The 24,493-nt window shown below is 45.3% G+C and overlaps 1 protein-coding gene across 1 annotated transcript in view; it reads right to left on the bottom strand.

Annotated features, from left to right (window-relative positions):
* Positions 1–24,493, bottom strand: part of Agpat4 (1-acylglycerol-3-phosphate O-acyltransferase 4) — a 107,685-nt gene that overhangs the window by 53,741 nt on the left and 29,451 nt on the right. Inside the window, exon 2 of the mRNA XM_028772761.1 lies at positions 20,770–21,029. Within this exon, the coding sequence (XP_028628594.1) occupies positions 20,770–20,947 (178 nt within the window). The 5' untranslated portion in view covers positions 20,948–21,029. The remainder of the gene's footprint in view (positions 1–20,769; positions 21,030–24,493) is intronic.

Below are 24,493 nucleotides of genomic sequence, written 5' to 3'. Positions count from 1 at the left end.
AGGAACTGACTACCTTTGGTGGAAATTGCTGCTTACTTCCCAAACCTTCCTCTCATTCCAAGAAAAGAACCCCCAGTGTGATACACCCTTACTCTCTCATGCAAATTAAGTGAAAGTGGTTTCCCACCTTCCAAGGCCCACCATTAAGTCCCCACACACCAGCCTGCAGGATGATGAACACGGTACAGTGACCTTCAAGTGTAACACCTGGCCACAAGGCTAGAAACAGAAACCCCGTGTTTACTAATCACTGTTGAACTTGTACGACTCCCTTCCTTCTGCCAGTCATAGCTGCTGGCTGATGCGGCACACGAAGGTCATCTGTATAAATCACCGTGCAGTTGGCCACCAAGTGTACTCTGAGCATTTCACACCAAAGCATCGCTTGAGAATTCTTCCAAAAACACCTTTTGGAGAATTAACAGCTGCAGAATCTCGTGATAAAAGGACCAGGAGACAAAGGTAAAAAGCCAGAGTGCCTATATTACCAGATGACCGGTCATCCTTGTCTTAAGACCACCCACCATGGCCAGCAGATGAGTGTGAGCTTGGTCCAATGGTGGACATTGGTTCAGCTCTGCATTTGGGACACGGTTAAGGTGACCAACCTTTCCTGGTTTGACTGGGCATTACCCACTCACAGACAAGAAGATTCTATATGCAAAGCGAGGGCAAGATGAGTAAGGTAGGATAACCCAAAGTTCCCCCAGGGGCAAACATGACACAAATGGAGAAAGAGGTATGTTGAGCAGGACTACCTTGCCTATCCCCCCAACCTGAGGGCAGCATTTCGGTTAAGTAGCCACGCCTTGCGGCTTCTTTCCCACACTGTGCTTGCAGAACGTCTGGTCAGTTCAAAGCACAACTGTTTTAACCTTGTGACTGTAATGTGCTCCACCCACCCACCCCCACCCATCCACTCTAGCACAAGCAAAGCGTCTTTCTCCCTTGGCCTCTCCTACCCTAACCCCTTTTTCTCTCTACACATCTGAACTAACCCTGATTCTTTTGTTACATACTAAGGGTTTAATTTCATAAGAATGCTCTCAAGGAGTCAAGGGGATCCTTTCGCCAGAGCAGTAGCAGGTGCAACCTTATTCCGTAAGCATGCCCACCTAGGCCGGTTTCTATGGCGTGAAGGCATAGGAACAAGGCGTCCATGTTGAAGAAACCTCTCATGTTCACTCCAGGCATCATGGAACTGAACACACAGAGGCTTTGCTTCATCCTGTATGGGCCCCATCACGAGACCTCTGAATTCATCCTTTGGGGAACCTTCTCTGGTGTGGAGAATGCTGCCAGGGAGTACTTTTCCCATAGAATGTCCTTCACCACAGGAACACAGCTCTGATATCTGTCTGGCGCTCTCTGGCATCTGCCTCTTCCCACACTCCTCCACCAACCCACATTCTCACACCCCCACATCCCACAATTCCCCTGTACACTTTCCTGGTTGTTAGGGCTCCCTGAAAAGCATGTAGGCTTCCGTGCCCTCGGACAGTGTGCTTGTCTGACTGGGTAGGAAATACCTCGTGACCACCTTCACCTCCCTTTCTGTTTTTGGAGCATGTCAAAATGTATTTTCCCGTTTCACAAGGAAAAATAAAAACAAAACCCAAGCCCTGAGTAAAGTGACAGAGTCACAGGGCTTTAGAACAGGGCTCCCCTAACGCCATACTAAGAACCCCTTCTCCAGGGGAGCCAACAGTTGGTTTCTCCCTAAACAACTGCACACAGCCTCCGAAAGAAAGCTTAGACACTGGATACACTTGGTCAGCTCAGTACTTCCTATACCACGCACTGTCTGGGGGTACGGAGTGGTACACTGCACATTTTAAGTAAGTGGATGACACACATTCCTAGGATCTGAGGGAGGCTGGGAATTTTCTTTCCCAATAACCCTCTTCCTTCCTGGAAACCTGGCATCAGGCCAGGAGGGAAGGCCTCCTTGAAGGATTGGAAATGCCTCCTATCCCCTCAGGACCTAAGCTAAGGCGAACTGGAGGAAAACAGGAAAATGTGTTTTGCTGAGAGAAGCCAGGGCCTGATGAGACCGCTACACCTACTCTCCTTCAAATTAAGTCACTTCATTTCTATCTCTGGTGTGTGAAAACAAAATGCCACAGGCTAACCACAATGCTCTCCAAAGCCGTTTTCCTCCTTTAAGAAGAATTAAATCTGTGTCACTAGCATATGCAAATTTTATAGATGTAAAAATGTACTTTACATAATTTATAAAATATACTAAACGATTTACTCCTACTCAGAAGATTGAAATGACACAAAAAATGTAAGTAGATAGCCTAAAGTTTCTTTTCTAGCAACCTCAGCCTCCCTAGACCACACCCAGGGCACCAAACTCATGCTCCAAGCCTGAACTGAAAGCTGTAACCGGTAGAGCCAGTGGAGCTTAACACCGCCCAAGGGCAGCCCACTCCTTTCCAAACCATAGCAACAGCTAAGGGAGCTTGCCCAAGCCAAGCTCACACCACTCAGTATGTCGGCTGCACTCCCAAGTTTGCTGGCTTTTGAGCGGATGTAATTGTACACTTTACAGTTTAAATTCCCCTCCTTAGAGTGTAAAGTCATTTCTTTTACCAAGGATCAGAGATTCATATGAGAAATACACACGCATGCACACACACACACCACACACACACACACACACACACACACACCCCACCACACATGTTCACATACATACACACAGGTACACACACATGTACATTTACATATACACAGGTACACACACCACACACATACCATATACTCACCACACACATACCAGACACACATACATGTGAGACACAGACACATAAACACACACACATACACCATACACTACCACCACACATGTTCACATACATACACACAGGTACACATACATACCAAACACACAAGAACATGTACATACACATGTACATGCACACACACATAATATATACCCATCATACACATACAAGACCCACATACATTCCAGACACAGACAGAGACACACAAACACAGAGTCACACAGACACACACAGACAAACACACATACACACACAGACAAAAACACACACACATGCACGCACACACGAATGCACAGGGAGAGGGGGAGGGGGAAGCAGGAGCAAATGGATTATTATTCGAAATAAACAGGCTAGTATAACTATATTATTCTTTTAAATGACTTAAAAACCCCAGTGACTATTTGTTGTGCAAAGAGAAGACCCGAGTTAGATACCCAACATCCGGGTATAAAAATTTGGGCAGAGCAGCAAGCACTTGTAATCCCAATAATGGGAAGGAGTGGAGGCTAAAAGATCCCAGGGCTGGCTAGCCAACCTATCGGAAATCAGCAAGCTTCACGCTCAGTGAGATGCTGCCTCAAAAAGAAAAAAAAACTAAGGTGGAGAGAGACTGAGGAAAGACACCCCATGTCGACTTTTGTCTTCCACATGAACAGGCACACACAGCTACACACAAACAAACACATAAAAAACAACTTAAAAATTCAAAAACCTTCCCCCACCCTAACTCCTCTGTTACTTAGTGTCCTAGTATGAAACTACAGACAATTCAATTCACTGTCAATTGCCAGACCTATAACCACACAGCATGCAACATTCGACAGACCAAGCTAACCAACCACACAAGTTCATCCTTCATTCCCTGAAATCCACGGAAGGGTGTTGGCACAGCGGGATTAAACAAATCATTTTACTAGCAGTGTCGGTGACTAGGAGGAAGCAACAACACCACAGTTGACCTAAACTGAGGTAGCAGCGGCAGTGTCTCCCTTGAGGTTCAGAATACGAAACTCAGAGACATCTGGGACAACATTGTGTGCGGCAGCCTAAATGAGAGGAGTTCATCTCCCGGTACTTTTGAAAAACCACAAAAAGTGAGAAAAGATTTGCTTCCTCTGTCATTAAGCCTGCCTGGGACTCTGAATCACCGGAGGGCAATGCCCCACCCCCCACCTCAATTGATTCATCCAGAGAAGCCTGTCACCTGTGACAGCTCTCTCTGGGTCTGGAGAGCATGGTGGGGCAGGAGGGAGCAGGGTGCAAACGAATCCCGCCTAAGAGCTAGAGAGGGTTGTTTGAAGGGGGAATCAAATGAAATGCCTATTGGCACTGCACTGGAGACATGCTGAATCAGACAGCTCAGTTCCCTACCCTCACAGAGCCACCTTCCTGGCTGGACCAGAATGCTGCTGGGGCTCCATACACAGCCTCCACACAGCTCAACTCCTTCATATCTGTGACGGTTTGTATATGCTTGGCCCAGGGAGTGGCACTATTAGGAGGTGTGGCCTCTTTGGAGTAGGTGTGTCACTGTGAGAATGGGTTTAAGACACTCACCCTAGCTGCCTGGAAGTCAGTCTTCCACTAGCCGACTAGATGTAGAACTCTCAGCTCCTCCTGCACCATGCCTGCCTAGATGTTGCCATGCTCCCGCCTTGATGATGATGGACTGAATCTCTGAACCTGTAAGCCAGCCCCAAATATATGTTGTCCTTATAAGAGTTGACATGGTCATGGTGCCTGTTCACAGACGTAAAACCCTAAGACGGCATCCCAGCTCATTTCAGTCCTCTGAGTTCCTGACTCTAAAGGGAGGAGTTGGGCTCCTTGGCTGGGACCAAAAAGAAAAGCAAGACATTTAATGATAATCTCTTGCTTCCTGTGCAGCTAGGAAGATAAACCAGGAGATGGGACATTAGCAGAGAGGTGGGCAAGATAACCAGACAAGAAACAACTTAGGAAGCACCTCTTTGCTGTCCTGGGGAGAGCCATGGGCTAGGGGACTAAACAAAGTTACTGCCTCTCATCTGGAGGCACTAGTTTAAGATCTGAGGGCCTTGGATGACCTTGTGACATGTCCCCACCGAGGCTACTGCTGGCCTCAGAAGTGCCGCTGCTCACTGTGACACTGCCTGTGTCCCTTACACCATCTTCTCTGTGCACGTTTTTCTCTGTGTCCATATATTTTTCTAAAAGAACACCAGTCATACGGGATCAGGGCCCACTCCATCAGTTGCAAAGCTGCTGTTTCCAAACGAGGTGAGATTCACAGGCATTCACCATCGGCCTGGCTCGTAATACCAAGCATCCCACACTGGTGGCCTTTCTCTCTGCCCGGTTCCTTTCCACTGTTTACACTCTACTCAGGCTGCATGAGGAAAGATTTGAAACATCCCATCACCCCTAACCCCAGGGCCCTAGCCTGTTGCCCACCTTGGAAGATGCAGTTGATCAGTCGAGCAATGGATCAACTAGTCATTGATCTTCCTGTGTCTCCTAGACTGCCCTTTTCTGTGCCCTACACTGGGCTGTTTCCTGCTTAGTTTTTGTTTGGTGTTTAGAATTTTTTTTCAGCTTAGAAAAATAAATATTTGTAAAAGAAGATTCATGCAATTTATAAATAATTTAAAAACATCACTTCCTGACATCCACATCAGCATCTACCTTTGGTGACTGCACATGGGATGGAGACCCAGGTGGAATGGTCTTCAGACGGCCCCTCCTTCAGTTTCTGTCCCTCACTTTGTCTCCATATTTGCTCCCTTGAGTATTTTGTTACTACTTCTAAGAAGGACCGAAGCACCCCCACTTGGTCTTCCTTCTTCATGAGCTTCATGTGGTCTGTGAGTTGAATCTTGGGTATTTCAAGGTTCTGGGCTAATATCCAATAATCAGTGAGTGAATACTATGTGTGTTCTTTTGTGATTGGCTTACCTCACTCAGGATGATATTTTCTAGTTCCATCCATTTACCTAAGAATTTCTCGAATTCATTGTTTTTAATAGCTGAGTAATACTCCATTGTGTAAAAGTACCACATTTTCTGTATCCATTCCTCTGTTGAAGGACATCTGGATTCTTTCCAGCTTCTGGCTATTATAAATAAGGCTGCTATGAACATAGTGGAGCATATGTCCCTGTTATATGTTGGAGCATCTTCTGGGTATATGATGTGGAAGTCAGGAAGTACATGCTGACAAGAACCTGATATAGCTGTCTCCTTAGAGGTCTGCAAGAGTCTGACTTATTCAGAGGGAGATGCTCACAGCTAACCATTGATCTGATCATGGGGTTCCCAATGGAGGAGTTAGAGTGAAGGCTGTAGGAGCTGAAAGGATTTGCAGCCCCATGAGGAGAGCAACAATACCAACCAACCAGAGCTCCCAGGGTCTAAACCATCAGCCTGGGAGCACTTAGGGAGGGATCCATGGCTCTACCAGTATATGTAAGGGTGGAGGGCCCTGTCCAGCATAGGTGGGAGAGGAGATCCTTGGTCTCATGAAGGCTAGACGCCTCAGTGGGTGGGAATTTGAGGGTGGGGAGGTAGGAGTGGGGGGGTAGGTAGGGGCACATCCGCAGAGAAGCAGGAGGAGGGGTGATGGGATTAGGGGGTTCCTGGGTGGGAAGGAGGATGGGGTAAGGGGATAACATATGAAATGTAAACAAAACATCCAATAAAATTAATCAATTAATTAATTAAAAAATCACTTCTCATTTTAACTCCTAAAATAGCACTTCCACAGAATTATCTCCAGAATACATTTATGAAGTCCGTGCTAGAGGATGACAACAGTTTCGAATTATGCTACCTTTACCTCGTAGTGCACTTAGTGAGTACCAACAGCTTACAGCCACTGCTGAGCACCAATGTATACACTCCTGCTCTCCTACAGGCCTCTGGGACTGCTTCTTGGGACTTCAATCCCACAACAGCCTCATGGCACAAGGCTACCACGGATCCGTGGCACATGCCCTGAATCTATGCTCTAAAAAACAACCCTCGTATTCCTATATTAAAGGTATTTGGTGACAGCATTTAAGAAACGATGGAACTAGTTGAAGTCACGAAGGAGGGTGAGGTTCCCGTGTGGCTTTGGAAGATGAGAGGGATAGAGCTGAGAAAGTTTCTTCTGAATCCCCAATACCATGTCCTTCAACTTCCTACCTCCAGGACTGTGGAGCTACATAAACTTCTTTACTTTATAAATACCCCAGCCTGCGGCATTCAGACACAGCAACAGAAGAAGAATTTAGACAAAGCTAAGACAGTGTGGCCATGACAACATTGATAATTCTGTCTCCTTTGCAAGTTCGGCAGCCCATCTATACTGGGTTTACCCTTTCTTGCCTTAATAACACACACACACATACATGCACGCACGCATGCACGCATGCACACATGCACACACGCATGCACGCGCACCCATACTTTAATACCTGGCTTGTGGTACAGCTTCAGGGGCACTGTACAGAAACGCATCTTACACAGTGGGACTGAGCTATCTATCCCTAGCTCTGCATCATTCTGTGTGTACTTGTAATCCAACTGTGCCTCAGTTTACCATGATTCGGCTCTAAGAGTCTCCATGAGATGAGATTCTCAGCACAGTCAATATTCCACCCCTGCTTCCACATCTGTTTATTAAATGTCCTCCAGGTGTGCCTCCTGCATAAACCTTATGCATAAACTGCATAAACTCTAGCTAAACACTAGCTGCATAAACCTGGCTGTTAACACCTCCTGAGGGCTTTGGAGTATAGCTCAGTCAGTGGTCTGCCAGACACGAAGCCCTGGATTCCAGCCCCAGCAATAATTACATTGGTTGTTGAGGCTTGTACCTATAATCCCGGCATTTGGGAGACGGAACCAAGAGGATCAGAACAGAAAAGCTGCCTTTGCCTGGGATACGTGAAACCCTGTCTAAAAACAACTAAAACACACACAACATCCAAAACCCCCGCTGAGCAGGGGCAGGCACCTTGTGTCCACCGGGGGCCTGTGACAAGGGATAGACTTGATTGAGTTGGACCTAGCAGATGTCTGCTTTCAGAACAGGCTCTTTGAGAAGGCCATATAAAGCATGGTATTTGCATATCTCAAGAAGCAGATGAAAATTGTTTGGAAACCTCAGATTATTTACTTGCTAGGTGGCTTTAAAGCCACTCCAGTTTCATGTCTCGAGAACTGTTCTTATTAAAAGGCAGCTAGCTGAATGGCTAAACCAGCAATGGGTACACAGGCTCAGAGCCAATGCTAGCCAACACCAGAAAGTCATAGCAAACATAATGACCTGAACAGGGACTAGCTAGCCCCTTGCTGCCTCTCTCTTTCTACAGCCCTGTGGAGTGTGATCTCACAAGTTCCCCTTCAAGGGCATGGCCAGTCATGCAAACAGCTGCATGTGCCTAACTCGTGTGTAGTCTGGCTTCTCACAACCACCTGTTCCAGGCCTCGAGAAACTATCTGCTCAGGGCTCCGGGGACTAGCAGTAAGTAGATGAAGGTCAAACACGTGCTTCAGGAAAGGGCTTTGTCCTAATGCCTGTATTAGTCTGGATTCTCTAGAGCAGCCGAACTAGCGGAATGAACATACATGTGTAAAAAGGGAATTTATTAGAGTGGCTTACAGGCTGTGGTCCAGCTAATCCAACAACAGTGGTCTCCCAACAGTAAATCCAAGAATCCAGTAGTTGTTCAGTCTACAAGGCTGGGTGTCTCAGCTGGTCTTCAGTACACGATAGAATTCCTGAAGAAGTGAGTAGGCTCTACACCAGCGAAGAACGGCGAGCAAGCAAAGAGGGAAACGCGGCCTTCTTCCATGAGCTTCTATAGGCTGCTATGAGAAGGTGTGGCCCAGATTTATGGTGGGTCTTCCCACCCCAAGTGATATAGATTAAAGGTGGGCCTTTCTACCTCACGTGATCCAATTAACCAAAAATCCCTCACAGGTGTGCCCATAAGCTTGCGTTTTGTTAGCTCATTCTAGATGTAGTCACGTTGGCAACCAAGAATAACCATCACAGTACCTATCAGACAACCTGTCTCCGAATTGTAAGCCAGCCTACAATTGGGCAAACTAGGATGGGTGGGGTGCCCCAGAGGTACCTTCCAAGTATCCCTCAACAACAGGTGTGAGTCCTTAGTAAAGTCTGGGTCCCTGATGGGATTTCTGGGCAGGAAGAGCACCTGCCTGCCATAGTTGTGACTTTCCACCCACTGACCATCTGTCACCTGGTGACAGATATCCCTTAGGTGGGACAGAACAGGACGATGCCTTTAGCCATCTGGCCTCAGAGGCCCTGATGGGGAGAGCGCTCCCTGGCACAAGGGTACCTTGTCCAAGGGCAGTAGTTCTCAACCTGTGGGTCTCAGCTCCTTATCGGGGCATCAAGCAACTGGAAAACACAGATATTTACACTACGATTCATTACAGTAGCCAAATTACAGTATGAAGTAGCAACAAAAATACTTTTATGTTTGGGGGTTGGCACAGTATGAGGAAGTGTATTAAAGGGTTGTAATGTTAGGAAGGCTGAGAACCGCTGTCCTGGGGCCTCGTGTGAGTACACGTAACACAGTCCACGTATCCAGGCGTCCCCAGCGCATCAGACAGCAGTCTGGGGAACAACACCTAGTTAGCCTTGAAACCCTAAACAAACCTTGATTGGGACTAGCCAAACAGTGTGGTCCCCAGCCAGACTGTAACACAGGGAATGGGGTGTGGGGTGTGTCTACGAGTGTGGTTCCTCCCCAGGTCCATCTCTTGGATTCTGGACAGTCTCTTCCTTTCTCTAGTTCCCCATAGGCCTCTCCGGAAGTCCCTTCTCAGAGAGGGACTTCCCTCTCTAGGATCCAGATAATCCTACCTTCAGCCTCTGTATATACTTCTGGGGATCCTGTAGGTGGTGGGGCTCTAGCTGAGTCCCTGGAAAGCAAGCCTGTGTCTGGTCCTCCCCTCCCCTCTCATGTGCTCCCTCCCCCCTCACACCATCTCTACCCCCCACACACACACACTGGCCAGGGCTGCTTGCTCATGGAGCGGCCTGGCTTCCAGCTAGGTTGGTGTCCAGGTGATCTCGTCATGAACTCTACACACCATTGGCTCACGAGCCTCCTTTCAACAACACTAGCTAGCGTCTGCTTGAGCAAGGGTGTGGGCCTGGCCTCATGGGGCTACAGTTTTTTGGTGTCACTCAGCCTGGCTCTGTCACAAGCTGGAGGAAGCTGACTCCCACTTCCCCAAACGGGAAAAGCGGGAGGGTGCTGGGGAGCTGTGTGAGTTTTGTAAGCACCAGCCATGCCCAGAATTCACACATTGGCAACACTGATGATGCACACCACCGATGAATGCACAGGACGTTTGCCTACTGCATCTTGCTGTCTCTACCTCAATGGCCCTGGAACACAGACCATGAGCCTACCATCTGACCTTCCTCACAAGAGTTCCCTAGATGAAGTAGGAAGTGAAAATCTTTAATTAAAAGAAAAGGTTTTGTTTTGCAATTTACTACATTCACTATATAACACACAAGGGGCCTTTAGTGAGCAGGGAAGAGGAAGTACAGACTCAGGTCTACTCCAGCAGGCCCTCAGCAGCCGCACCCAGACATACTTTCCAACATGGCCGACAGGGAGGGCCTGCTGGTCTCAGGGTGGGGAAGGGCCTACACTGCTATGCTGGTAGGGGGAAAGAGACAGAAGAGCTAGAAACAGCAGCTACCACAGCTGTCTCCAGGGGTGAAACTGCAGCTACCACAGCTGTCTCTAGGGGTGTAGAAACTGAGCCCCTCTTGTCCTACATTTTGATCCATGGGCCAATGGCTGATTCTCTTCCAGGCCCCTTGTGTCATGAAGTCTGCAGAAGTTCTCACTGACACCTCACTGTGATAACCCAAGGAACTGTACTCAGGGGAAGGAACAGGTGACCAAACCTTCACCCAGCCTGAAGATGGGATTACTTTCAAAACTGTACTCAGGGCTCTGACTGGATGGAAAATCTACTTCCCTCAGGTCATCCATTTTGGACCCCCCCCCCCCCCGACACCCTCCAGACACACACATACATTAAAAACCAGCCCAATGTCTTTAGATACTTTCCCTCATATGCAGCCCTTTCTGAGGCTGTGATTGACAAGGTGCCAAGCCCTGACTGCCTCTTTCAGACAGGAATAAAGCAGCTTCTTGCAGGCCTGCTACACCTCCCTGAGGCACACCTTAAGTGTTCATCACTTGTGAGGCAAGAGAAAAGGCCTGTCTCCAGCAGAGCCTGTTCTAGGCCTTTAAGTGACACCTGGAGCTTGTTCCAGGACCCATGCTCAACCACTGCCAATCAGCCAACTACAAACACGAGGACAAGTGCTCTTCAGAGGGGACCTTGGGTTGGGGGAACAGGAAGGGGATATAAATAACTTCCTGTGACCATAAACAGCAATAATAATGAATCAAAACACTTTATCAGAAACACGGGACTCTTGGTGGATTCTTTCTTATCATCTGTATATCAAACATACTGAGTTTTCAAAGTTGCCCAAGTAACAAGCCATAATGGGAAGAGAAAGAAACATTTACCACACTTTCTTGAACCCCTGCCCCTTGTAGCAAATTCTCTAAAATTTCATCTTAAAATTTACTTATTTATTTTTGAGGCAAGATCTCACATATCCTAGGCTGATTTCAAACCAGCTTTGTGGTTGAAGATGACCTTAAATTCAGGCATCACCACACTCAATTTACAGGAGTGCCCAGGGTCTAACCCAGGGTCTCACGCATGCTGGGCTAGCACACTACCCACTGAGATACATTTCTAGCCCAACCTGAAACAATTCAGGAAGCATTCGTCCACAGGAACTCATTGTGCATCTTTGATCAGCAACTGTAGGCTCGTCACTTGGACGGAGGGTTTCTGTGGCTGGTCAGTGGTCAGCCTGTAAGCAGGTAGGCAGAATATTTTATTTGGAGTTATAGAAATGGTTCAGTGGTTAAGAGCAAGCACTGTTCTTGCAGAGGGCATGGATTAAGTTTCTAGCACCTATACCAGACAGCTCACAACTACCTGTAACCCTAGTTCCAGGGGACTCTAACACCTCTGGCCTCCATGGGCTCGTGAGCTCATGTGCACAAACTAACATTCAAACACACACACACACACACACACACACACACTTACTTTTTACTTTTTAATTAATTATTTAATTATTTGTTATTAAATATTATTACATAATTGCATAATAATTATTTAATTAAATTTAAAAATACTTTATTTGGCATCCTAGCATCAAGAGTTGTTTCTCTCCTTCCTCCATTTGTCTCTTCCCTTTGCCCGTGGGAGGGATTCTGTGGGGCCGTGTAAGGCTAATAGCAGGGTAAAACCAGAAGCAACAGAGCTCACGAACTCTCCAGGGCAGACTCAGACTTCCTGGACCCATGTACCGGGATGGTAAACTTGGCAGCCAGGCCCCAGCGCTGGGTCAGGGCTGAGGATGGAAACATTTTCAATTTTGTTTTATTTCTCCAGTCTTTCCTAAAATCGTAGCTCCATTAAATCCTTCCACGCCACCTTTTTTTCCCCCTCCTGACATTAATAGACTACTAAGTTTTCTGTTTCTGTTGTTGTAGTTTGAAGTTTATAGTGTCAAGAAGAAAAAATGACAGCGAAAGGTCAAAGTAGCCTGTCTCAGCCTCCTTCCCCAAGGTATTAAAAAGCACAGATGCCCTAGAAACTATTGTGCACACTGCAACCTAACTTCTACCCCACTCCTTACAATGTCTTCGTCGTTTGACCTTAAAGGAGATGTTCAGTGGGCTCCGTCCTCTGGCAGCACACAGGGCGGGTCTGACATAGTAGCATATTTTTCTATCTACATAGTGAGGCAATCAAGGAAAAACATCCCCTACCAACCAGCCCCACCCTGAAGTGCCCTGCTGCTAAGTCTATTCTGTGCTTTATCTGTCACTGACGTCATTGTGGTCTTTGGTATGTGAGCTTCCTCAAAGTTGCATGCTGCCCTGGACCCCCCAGTGACAATGAGCTCAAATATTTAACAGGAAAACGGAAGGTGACCAAACTTTGTTAGTGAAATGTAACCAGGGTGCAACCCCCAGGGAAAAATATATCCTGCTTTCTCTTATAGAATCAGCTGCAAGTGACTGGATGTTCTGCTTAGCTTGATTCCTATGCCAGAAGAAACCATTAAACCTCAAGAACAGGTTTTAACCTTAACTTGGAGAGACTCCGACAAGGTGGGCCAAACCAACATGGAGCAGCGCTCTGCTGATCAAGCTACTGCCCAGCCATTGGCTGTAGAACCACAGGCCCAGGAAAGTGTTCCTTCCACTGGCCTTTTGCCTGGCTTGAGTAACAACAGTCTTTCAATCAGAGACAGCTAGGAAAACAAGTTGGATTTAAAACTGGCTCTGCTCCCTAACGCTGGCTGGGAGACTCCAGACATGGGATGCTGTGGAGATGGGAGGGGAGGGTACACAATTCCTAATCAGATGCATCAGATGGAACCAATGAGCCACGCCCAGCACGGATCGCACACCCGGTTTACCGCATTCTCCCTCCCTAGGAACCATGCCGGTCCTCATCAGAGCTCATCCCTTCTCTGTTCGCACCACTCCAGGGATGACTACACTGCTTGACCTAAAGCCCAAGCGCAGCTGCTCTCAGGGGAAATGGGGACAGAGCATACGGGACACACGAAGACCTCAAGTCTTCTGTATATTTAGACTGTTACCCTTAACTTCACTCACCTCTGAAATGCCACTTGTCTCAAACAGTTAATTATGGATTTTCACTTGGGATATGTTCTGAGTATTTCAGTTTATTTATAATGACATTAAAAATTCATCTTTGTTTTTAAACTGTTACTCATTTTAATTTCCAGCAGAAACAAGTAAGTGAATCCCTCCCCAACCCCAAATATCTCCATGGGCAATCCTGCTCTTAGACACCAAGCCTGAACCTCTTTTCTGACTTACGTCTAAATGAGAACCTGGGTCTTAGCTGAAATCTAGATAGGGCTTATGGCAAACAGACATGATCAGATTTCAAACTGGTAGATTTTGGAATAGCCTGAAGAATATGCAAGTCCTCTAAATGGGATTTTTCTTTAAAAAAAAAAAAAAGCACAACCAACATTGCTTTGATAAACCTAATTTTATATAGCTAACTTCCCCCCCTACAGTGTGGGAAAGTTTTTTTAAAAACAAAACAAAATGTAACGTTCATCTCAGTCAGTTATCTTCTCTCCCTCAATTATGCCAATCCTTTCCTCTTCCCACAGCTGTGATTCTACCTTCTGCTTTCTGTGCCCAGCCCTGACAAATATTTCCTTTTCCTATACCACTGTGGATGCCCAAATACTAGAACCACATTAGAATAAAGCAGGCGACACAGGAAGGGACATTCTGTGGCTCTGGGCTTAATCAATGTTTGATGACAGTAAGCCATAGATAATGAATTAAAGACTTCTAGTTGAATGATTTTGTAAACATTCTTCACATATAGAAAAAGCCTCTAATGCAACCATCAAACAGAAATAATATCAGACCCACTTGTGAATTCCTAGTCGGTAAAAGAAACTATGAATAATATTGTTGCTGCAACTTTTTTTCCTCATGAGAATTTTTGAATTTACAAAATAAGGCACATAAAGGATGATGGGATTGCAAGATGGTTGACCGGAAGAGCTGGAAGTGTTTCTCTCTACAACAGAAGGAAGGAAACAGGGAACAAACAGCTGTTCTTACCGACCTGTTTCAGGCAGAACACCAGAGTCCTGTGGAGATATGGTGGAGCACAGAACAGGGGCACCCCTTATCTTATAAGGGGACTGAGTCTCATAACTTAACCTTTCTTTCATATATCCCTACAGCAAGAAGGACTTTACTCAGTAAGTAAACAGCCTCAAGACGTAGGCACTGAGAAGACTGGATTCCAGAAGTTCATGAAGCCTTTGTAAGTCATGCCCCTGCACCAGAGCTGTTGAGTATCCACAGTGCTGCATGCCACTACAAGATAGCCAGCCATATACCATGCCTGATCCAGATTCATGCTGCAAAATGCCCAGCAGGGTCTTGTGAAACAAGCAGGCAGCTGTCTTCCACGATACTTCATCTTGGTTCTTAAACCAGCCAGGTGGCCCTGGTGCACTCCCACACCCCAGGAAGCAGCCTGCTGGCCTTCAAGAGTGGCTCAGTCCACAAGGCCCACTGGGAAGTGGACAGGTGGTTGTGTCTACCCACACTTTCCCCACAGGAAGCAACTGAGATGCTTCCTAAGCAGCTCAGCCCACAGAGACACCTGGGGAGCAGGCAGGTGGTCCTACGCCCCCAGCTTTGAACCCTATGAACAGCTAGTCAGCCTGCCAGGAGTTGGATCTACTACCATGTATTCTGGGAGAGAAGCCAAGCTGTGCTAAGCACTATTCCATTGCCTGGAAGTTATCTAGCCTTCCTTGAGCCTCTTGTCTCACCTAGACAGCAGGGAGCAGATAGGAAGCCCTCCCCAAACAGGCTGCCAACCCCCTTTCCCCACACCCTTACCCTGCACTGAAATGTTCTGCAAAGACACCTTTGTAGCTCAGACAGAGACAGGAAACTATCCTGGCCATCAGTAAAATGTACACTAAAATGTACACAACCCCCAACTCTGACATTACACATCACCTATGTGTGCTCACTGACTCCAAAACCAAGCATCACTATAGCCAGGGCAGTCAGCGAACCTGTTCTACTTAAATGTTACATCCCAGAGAAATCCCAGAAACCCCTGTAGTCTAGGTTCTGTGTCACTAACCCATACTGCCAACATGTATCACAGCTAATGAAGCTACACAAGCAACTACTATGCCAACCTCAGAACAAGGCCGACATAGCCTCCTTGAGCTACATACAGACACATAGCTCTAAGACAGTCTTTTTTTTACTATGGAAGCCATCCTACAAAACTGGCAGAGGTAACTGGTCGACCAGATGTGCAAATGGCAATGTAGAGACACAAGAAAAAGAAACATGATAAGAGAGACTATGATGTTTCATAAGAAACATGTCAATTCTTTTTCCAGTACACCAGGAAGAAAAAGTGATGAATTGAGTAAAAAGAATTCAAAAGAAGAGCTACAAAGAAGCCCAGCGAGGTACGAGAGAACACAGACAACACATGAAATAAGAATCACAGTGTGTTTTGGGTGACAAACCCAGCAGGGATTGGGAGCTTCAAAACTCTGCAGCTGAAGAGTTCAGTCAATGAACTAAAGAGCAAGCAAGCAAACAAACGGACAAACCAGTGGATAGCCTGAGCAGCAGACGAGAGCAAGCAGAAGAATCTGTTCACCTAAGAAGTTCTTCTGATGTAACTGAGCTAGACAAAGCCGAAGTCATATGGGACCACTGTGATATCAGAAAGCAAATAAATATTTTATGAAAGATGCTGTAGACAGAATAGAGAGGAGGCAGGGGGCAGACAATCTATACAATAAGATAGTAAATTTTATTGTATTGGAGCTGAATTTGGAATAGAAGTGGGAGTCCAGATACAGGAGGCTCAAAGGACTTAATGGTGTTCTCCAAGGAATATTACAGGCAACTATCATGAGTGCAAAAAGAGACCTTCAAAAATAAGAGGAAGAGTCACATGTGAGGAAACTCCCAATAGGATGGCAGGAGACTTTTCAGTGACATCATCCAGTGACATCATCTAGCCCAGAAGAAAATGACTTTCCATGTTCCTAAAAGAAACAAATGACAACCAAAGATAGCGCACTTGGGCTAGAGAGATGGCTCAGTGGTTAAAAGCAATTACTGTTCTGAATTCAGAAAATTTAAAATTGCTTGAAAGAAATAAAAATGGAAATACAACGTACAAAACCCTTTGCAATAGATCAAAAGCTAAACTAAGAGAGAAGGTGTTCAGAACTGAGCATGTGTATCAGAAACAAAGGGAAACTTCAGATGAAGAATCCAGTGACGCAAAGCATGGAACTAGAAAAACCAAGACAAAGAATCCAGTGACGCAAAGCATGGAGCTAGAAAAACCAAGAACCAAGCAAACCTCAACTTAGCAGAGAGACTAGCAAAGATCAGAGAAGAAAGAAAATAAGACTATGAAAGCCGAATGAAACAAAGCTGGGTCTGCTTTTTGTTTTCTAAAACAAACTGATGTTTAGCTACACGAACTGACCAAAGCAGAGAGAAGACAAACATAATAATTAAATGCAGGAAGGAAAAAAAAAAAGAGACACTAAACCCAATGCCATAGACATGAAAGGTTCTTAGGGGCTGACAGGAAGAACAAGATGCCAACAACTTGAATGATTAGGAAGAAAATCTGGTACATGTAACCTACCAAGAGTGAACCATAAGAACACAGCAAATCTGAAAAACCAACAATGAATTTCAAGAGGGTACCAATAACACAAAGTCTCCTGAGGAAGAAAAGCCTCCAAGTGCTTCACTGTGGAATTTTGTCAAACCTTTAAAGAACTAGCACTATTTTCTTTCCCTCAAATTACAATAAACAAACAAAAGAGAAAGAAACAGAGGGAATTCTTCTAAACATATTCATCAGGTCAAAATTACTGTAATAGCAAAATCAGAAAATGACATTGAAACTACTAGAAAGAGAGAAAGAGAAGAAAGAAGAAACTACAGACCAATATCGCCTATGAAAATTCTTGATAAAACAATAGCCAACAACAAAAAAAATCAATATAAGATCCAAAAGATTACATACCATGATCAAACAAGTTTTACCTCAGAAATGCAATGATAATTTAGCATATACAAATCTATGAACATAATATATAATATCAATAGAATGAAGATCAAGAAAACTTGAGATCATCTCAAATAGGTACAAAAAGCATGTATGGAGAGCAGCGCGGATAACAACTTTTATTTAGGTTAGCTAATTGGGAAACAACTCTGTTCGTATGGGCATATTGTTATTGAGCATTACCAAACATATAAAGCCTTTGATTAATCTTTAAGCTTTAGAGTCTCATTTTCTTACTGAGCCCGTGTGGTTGGTGGGATGGTCTGGGCAATGCCCAGCCTTGCAGAGACAGCGTGGAAGATTGGCAGAGCCATCTCCCACGCTGGTGTCTCGAGGGTGGCAGGGCTCGTGTTTCTGGCGGGGCCATTTCTAGCTGTGGCTCGCATGTGGCCTCTGGCCACAGAATATGGCGGCTGAGCTAGGCAGAGCCGCTGCAGCTTAGATAGTCGGTTTGACCAGTGGCCTTCTATTAAATAACTATTTCAACAGGGGCATACCTCAGCGGCACAGTGCTTATGTGGCATGCCAGAAACCTTTATTCAACACCACCAAAAAGGAAGTAAAAGGTAAAGAGGGGATGGAACACACACACACACACACTTCTGTGCATACACAGAGAAAGGTATTCAATGTTCAAGAAACAATTAATATTGTTAAAATGTCCATACTGCCCAAACAGAATCTACAGATTTAATATAGCCCCTTAAAAAATCCTCAGTTAAAAATTGTATGGAACCACAAGAGACTCTTGGTAACCAAAGCAATTCTGAGTGAAGGGACAGAGCCCAGGGAATAACAGCTGACTTTAAACACGCCACAAAGCCACTGAAACCAAAGCAGCATGGTATAGACAAGAGAGAAACCCATACGCCAATAGGAACAGAAGGGAGAGCTGGGGAATAAAAACCTATTTACAGCCACTGACTGGCAACCAGGCATACGTCAGAGAAAACAGTCTCCTACACGTATGGCGTTCGGAAAACTGGGTGTCCAGATGCAAGAGAATGAAACCACTAGAGGAAAAGGTTTGTGACATGGGGTCTCCAGGCAAGGAACACACACATCAAAAGCAGATTTGGAAATGGCCTTGTGTCAAGGATAAAAGGTTCTATGCGTGGGTGTACTCAGGCGAAGTACCAGCCAGTGCCCTATAACACGGCAGGATTAGCAGGAGGAAGATTAATTGTGTGCTATGTGATTGCAAGGTGTGTAGATAGGAACTGAGATGTTCCCAGTCCAAAGGAGGAAACCAAGTGTGAAATGATGCAGGAACCTGCTAGCCTGCTTTGTGTATGTGTATCAGATACTGCATATGTCTCACAAATATACATGATCATTGTGTCAATTAAAAATACGTAGGACTGATTGGATAAATGGCTCAGCTGTCAAGAAAGTATACTCCAGCTCTTGAAGAGGATGGGAGTTCGGTTCCCAGCACCCATGTCAGAGGCTTACAACCACCTGCAACTCTACTTCAGGGGAAGCCAATGGCCTCTTCTGTCCTCCATGGGCATCCGTACTCACATGCGCACGTGCACACGCGCGTGCGCACACACACACACACACGCACACACACACTGAAAAATAATAAAAATAAAGTTTACAAGTTTATTAAAGTTTACAAGTTAAGAATCTAAAGCTGGGCATGATAACACATGGCTGGAATCCCAACACTCAAAGGCAGGGAAGGAGGCTTACCAAGTTGAAAGCTGGTTTGAACTATATAGTGACACCCTGTCTTGAAAACAAAAACAGAACAAATCTGTAGAGGACTTGCTGCTTTAAGAAGCATTTTTAAGTTTAACTTCAATGCTCTTTGTTTCAGAAAGATAATATATTTGTCTCTTGGTCATACTCTAAGGCCACAGAGATATTTTCACTCTTTTTCATTTGAATGAAAAAGGCTCTATTTTGAATATATTTTCAGCCACATGTGTAATTGATAATGGAACAGTATTTTCTAGTTTAGGAAAAGATTATAAGCTTTATCAACAACAAAACTCACCACTAGATGCTCCAACAACACACTGATGCCTGGCTTTCAATTATAGAAGCTCTGGCCAAATGAGTTACGTTTCGGACAGCTTAGTAACACAACAAACACAAGTATACACACATACACACACACACACACACAAAGAGGTGAAGCAAACTAAGAAGGTTTGCTAGATCACGTGAGCATCAGCTTCCTGGCTAGAATACTGTACTCCAATGATCTACTATGATAGGGCTAATCTTGGCTGTTGACTTGAATAAATCTGGGATTAACTAAAAACCCAAACAGCTGGCACACTTGTGAGACATTTGTCATTATTTTGTGTGTGTGTGTGTGTGTATTTAGGTATAACATGCATACAAACATACTATACACGTGTGTGTATAATATGTATGTGCATATATGTGTGTATATATATGTGTGTGTGCATATGTATATATATATATTTTTTTTTTCCATTCACTCTCATCAGTTCTGATCCTCTAGGAACCCTGACAAATACAGCTACCATGCAGGTAATGAGCACTAGCACAGGGTGCTTGGGCACAGAGCCAAGTGTATGTCTTTTCCCCTATATCATCACCCTGTAGGGAATTTAGGGTTTCACTGCTTTGTGTCTTAGAACTGCACATATGTCTATGATGATCACAAAATAAGACAAGGAAAAAATACAAGGAAGACAGCAACATAGTGCCATTTAGTTTTCAAAGATACATACATACTTGACTCCCAGCGCTACAAACCAAACCTGACCAAACCAAAAAGAAACTGCATATGAATTGTATGTATCTACCTATAGACATGGATAGAACATGCTGCACATGAATTATATGTATCTACCCACAGACACAGAGAGAACACAGTGTACTTGGGTAGGTATAGATTCAGGATAACTAAGCAAGAATGGACCACTCACTTCTGAGAAGGAAATCGGGAGAAGCAGCTATATGGAAGGCATATTTACTGTTCCCAGTCCGTCCTTCATGGCTGCTCAGCTTTGAGCTACTGGCATTTCTCACTGGCAGAATAATTTTTGGTAGAGTGGGGACAAAATGGGCATTTCAAATCTAAAGCAAACAAGAGCAAGAGACAGCAGCCCAGCCCAGCGTGCCAGCCCAGCGTGCCAGCCTAGCAAATGCCTGTGAAGAACCAGGGGCTGAGCCTCCCATCTGGGTTAAAAGCAAGAGTGAAGAGCATGGATCTTACGGCTGGAGACACAGTAGCAGAGTCTGGCATTGATCTTGCGGAACAGCTGCTTGTTGATGGGCCAGATGACCAGCGTGCACAGCTGGATGGCGTTGACAATGAGCCCTGAGGCGATGAACACGTAGCAGAAGACCAGATGACACAGAAACTGAGACTTCAGCAGCCCGATGAGGTCCATGATGTGGGGATTCTCAAAAGAGATAAATCCGTGTGGTGAGATAGTTCCAGAAGGGAGAAAGATCCGGGGCTCAGGAAAGCGTCTGAAACACACAAATGTTATACATTAGCAAAGGTATGGTGTACATTATACTAGAGAGAGTGCACCTATAAAAGACTATACACTGGAAGTTAAAGGGTGACTAAGCTTTATTTGTAGGCACTGATTCAGTAGGCTTTCCTGCTGAGCACAGTCTAGGTAGGCCCTGTTAGAACAATTTTCCCTTAACCCTCCCAGCAGCCTCTGAGATCTTAGCTTTATAACAGGTAAGGAATCAGGCTGGAAAAATGAAGCCCCTGGACCGAGGTCTTCCAAGTTGCCATTCAAACCATAGTCAATGTGGCATAAATTACCAGACTTACAGTGAGTGGCCACAGATGTGTGTGTGTGTGTGTGTACATATATGTGTATATAGGCATATCTGTATATATATATATATATATATATATATATATATATATATATATATACATATATATGCACATATACACACATGCATATATATTGTGGTTTGAACATGCTTGGCCTGTGGGAAGTGGGACTTCCCATAGGAGGTGTGGCATTGGCATTGTTAGAGGAAGTGTGTCACTGTAGGCAGGCTTTGAGGTCTCAGTAGTGCTCAAGCTCTGCCCAATAGGAAGAGAGCCTCCTCTTAGCTGTCTTAGGAAGAGAGAGAATCTCTTCCTGGCTGCCTTTGGATCAAGATGTAGACCTCTCAGCTCCTTTTTCAGTACCATATCTGCCTGGATGCTGTCATGATTCCCACCATGATGATAATGTAGTAAACCTCTGAAATTTTATAAATCAGCCCCAATTAAATGTCCTTTATAAAAGTTACCTTGGTCATGGTGTCTGTTCACAGCAATGAAACCCTAAGACTTATATGTATGTATATATGTGTATGTGTGTATATATGTATATGTATACACATATTCACACACACACACACACATATATGGAAGGACTTAATGGCTGGCTTGCAGATTATCAGTGAGCCAGAGTACAAAGGCCAGAAAACTACTCTAGAACACCCGAGATCTGTGCACCCACCCCACAACAGCTGTTAATCAGAAACTCAGCCAGCACAGAGAGTCCAGACTCACGGTGCCACCAACCAGTCGTCTCCACATCTGGAACAAAGGACAAAATGACCTCACAGTTCAGAAGAGGGCCTCGGAAGAAAGGGTGGGAGGCCGCTCGCTTCTCCTGGGAGCCAAGGTGACTGAAGACCACCAAGGAAGGCCTCGAGCCTCAGGACAACCCTTCTCTTAGGTGGCAGAGGTAAGGACTGTTATAATCTGTTACAATGACCGACCTGTATAAGTTCTCATCTATTAGCTTGTCCTCGGCGCCCGTGAATCCCACAACTTGGGGCTTTCATTTTTAGACAGAGTCTCAAGTACCCTAGGTTGGCTTCAAACGTGCTGTGTAGCCAAGAAGGATGGCCCTGAACTTCTGATCCTCCTGCTTTCTCCTCCTGAATGCTGAGGTTTCAGGTATGTGCCACTACACCAGACTTACACAGTTCCGGGGGTTGAACCCAGGGGTTCAGGCGTGCTAGGCAAGTAACCTACCAACTGAGCCATTTTTCAGAGCAAGGAGTGGAGAGTTCCCAGGGTGGGTGACTTACATAACATCATGGCAAGCTACAGTTGATTTTCCATTCACCCTCTCTCCCCTGCACCTGTAAGGGCTGCACCTAGGCTTAGGGGATGGGGAGGCTCGCCCAGGCTCGGAACTTTTTACTGCAAAGCAGCTCACAAGTTTTCCAGAGGGCAAAAGAAGTTAATACCTGGGCTGGCTTTAAGATGGTTTTCACAGACAGGCAGTGGTGGTGCATGCCTTTAATCCCAGCACTTGGGAGGCAGAGGCAGGTGGATTTCTGAGTTCGAGGCCAACCTGGTCTACAGAGTGAGTTCCAGGACAGCCAGGACTACACAGAGAAACCCTGTCTCGAAAAACCAAACCAACCAACCAAACAAACCCATCAACAAGGGGCATGGTCTTAACAATGAGGAAGGGCAGAGAAGGCACGCTGATGGTTGCTAGGGTCTTCGTGGAGGTGCCTGGAATCTGGTGCAATACCCACACCTTCCTGGACAAAGAGAAACGTACAGGAAGAGCTGGCCCAATCTCTTAGCAGTCAGCCTGACATAGCAGACGTATCCTTCCTCTGTGTGGCAGGAGCTGGAGTCTGGCTGTCGGGGTTGTAATCTGTAATTGGCACACCTTGGCTCCTCCCACACTTCAATCTCAGACATTTCTAGCCTATGAAAACTCCCTCCATGGTTTCAACATATCCAGTCTCTCTTTCTCTATGTAGCCACAGCACGAAACTGGCAGTTTGCTCCCCTTAAACTTGACTTTAGTGGCCACATATGCAGGCCACTTATATGGCTTACAGCCTGGCAACACTAAACAGGAATTCGGTCGATGTCTCCGCACAAGCCACAAATAGCTTCAAAACAATCTGGCCACAAGTTTAATCCTTCCTTGGGTTCCAGGGTTCTAACATTTGTAAACATTTATCAAATCCTTTGCCTTGCAGACTAGACACTAAGAAAAGGAAGTTGGTTGGTAAGTGGTGTGTGGGGATTAGATGCTGCCTTCTTTAATGTGTCAGAGTGTGAGAACGAGAAATTAAAATTTCTTTTCCCGCTGTTAAGTTTCAAGGACTATTCCATCTCTGCTGGCACACTAACCAGTGTCTAATATGGTGTTGGTGATGTTAAGGTCATACATGTAGATAAGTCTTAGAGGATCAGAGAGGCCTCAGCTTATTTTGGTTGGGTTGTTAATAGCCGGGGCGTCCATATAGACTTGGTAGCTTGGATTTAAAGCTACGATCTGCCTTAGCTACTCCATTTTAATCAAAATTCTAAGGAAGACTATTTATTTATTTATTTATTTATTTATTTATTTTTACTTCTATGGAATTAAGCTGACTTCCATAGTCTGGATAAGGTTCGTCCATCAAAGTCATGTTCAAGACTCTTGGACCTTGGTGTGGGGTATAGTGGAAGGTGGCAGGGTCATGGGGGAACTGCCCTTGGAAGAGATTAATGTGGATCTCATGGAATAGGTTAGTTCTCTGGAGAGTTCTCGATGTCTGATATCCTGTGTTGACTGGTGAACTTTGACTCTCACATGAACTGCTGTCGTGAGGTTTCCTGCACAAAGCCTGCACCAAATGCGGGGGGGCGGGGGGCGGAGTCTGCAGCGTGCTCTGGAACCTGAGAATTTAGTAAAACCTCTTTTGTTGAGCAACACATAAACCAACTTCTAGTATTGGATTATAGACACACGGAAAATGAGCTAATACAGAGTCTATCAAGTTTATGTGTAAAAACAATAACGAGAGAGAGAGAGAGAGAGAGAGAGAGAGAGAGAGAGAGAGAGAACGAGAACGGAAGAAGCAGGTGAGAGGTGACCTGGGTTTGTTAAATCATTTCACTAACTTTTAGTCTTAGGGTTCTGTGTGTGTGTGTGTGTGTGTGTGTGTGTGTG

This window comes from Grammomys surdaster, unplaced genomic scaffold (assembly GCF_004785775.1).
Source record: "Grammomys surdaster isolate TR1022 unplaced genomic scaffold, NIH_TR_1.0 218, whole genome shotgun sequence".
NCBI lineage: Eukaryota > Metazoa > Chordata > Mammalia > Rodentia > Muridae > Grammomys > Grammomys surdaster.
The sequence above is the reverse complement of the archived record's forward strand: the minus strand, read 5'-3'. Positions and strand labels throughout refer to the sequence as shown.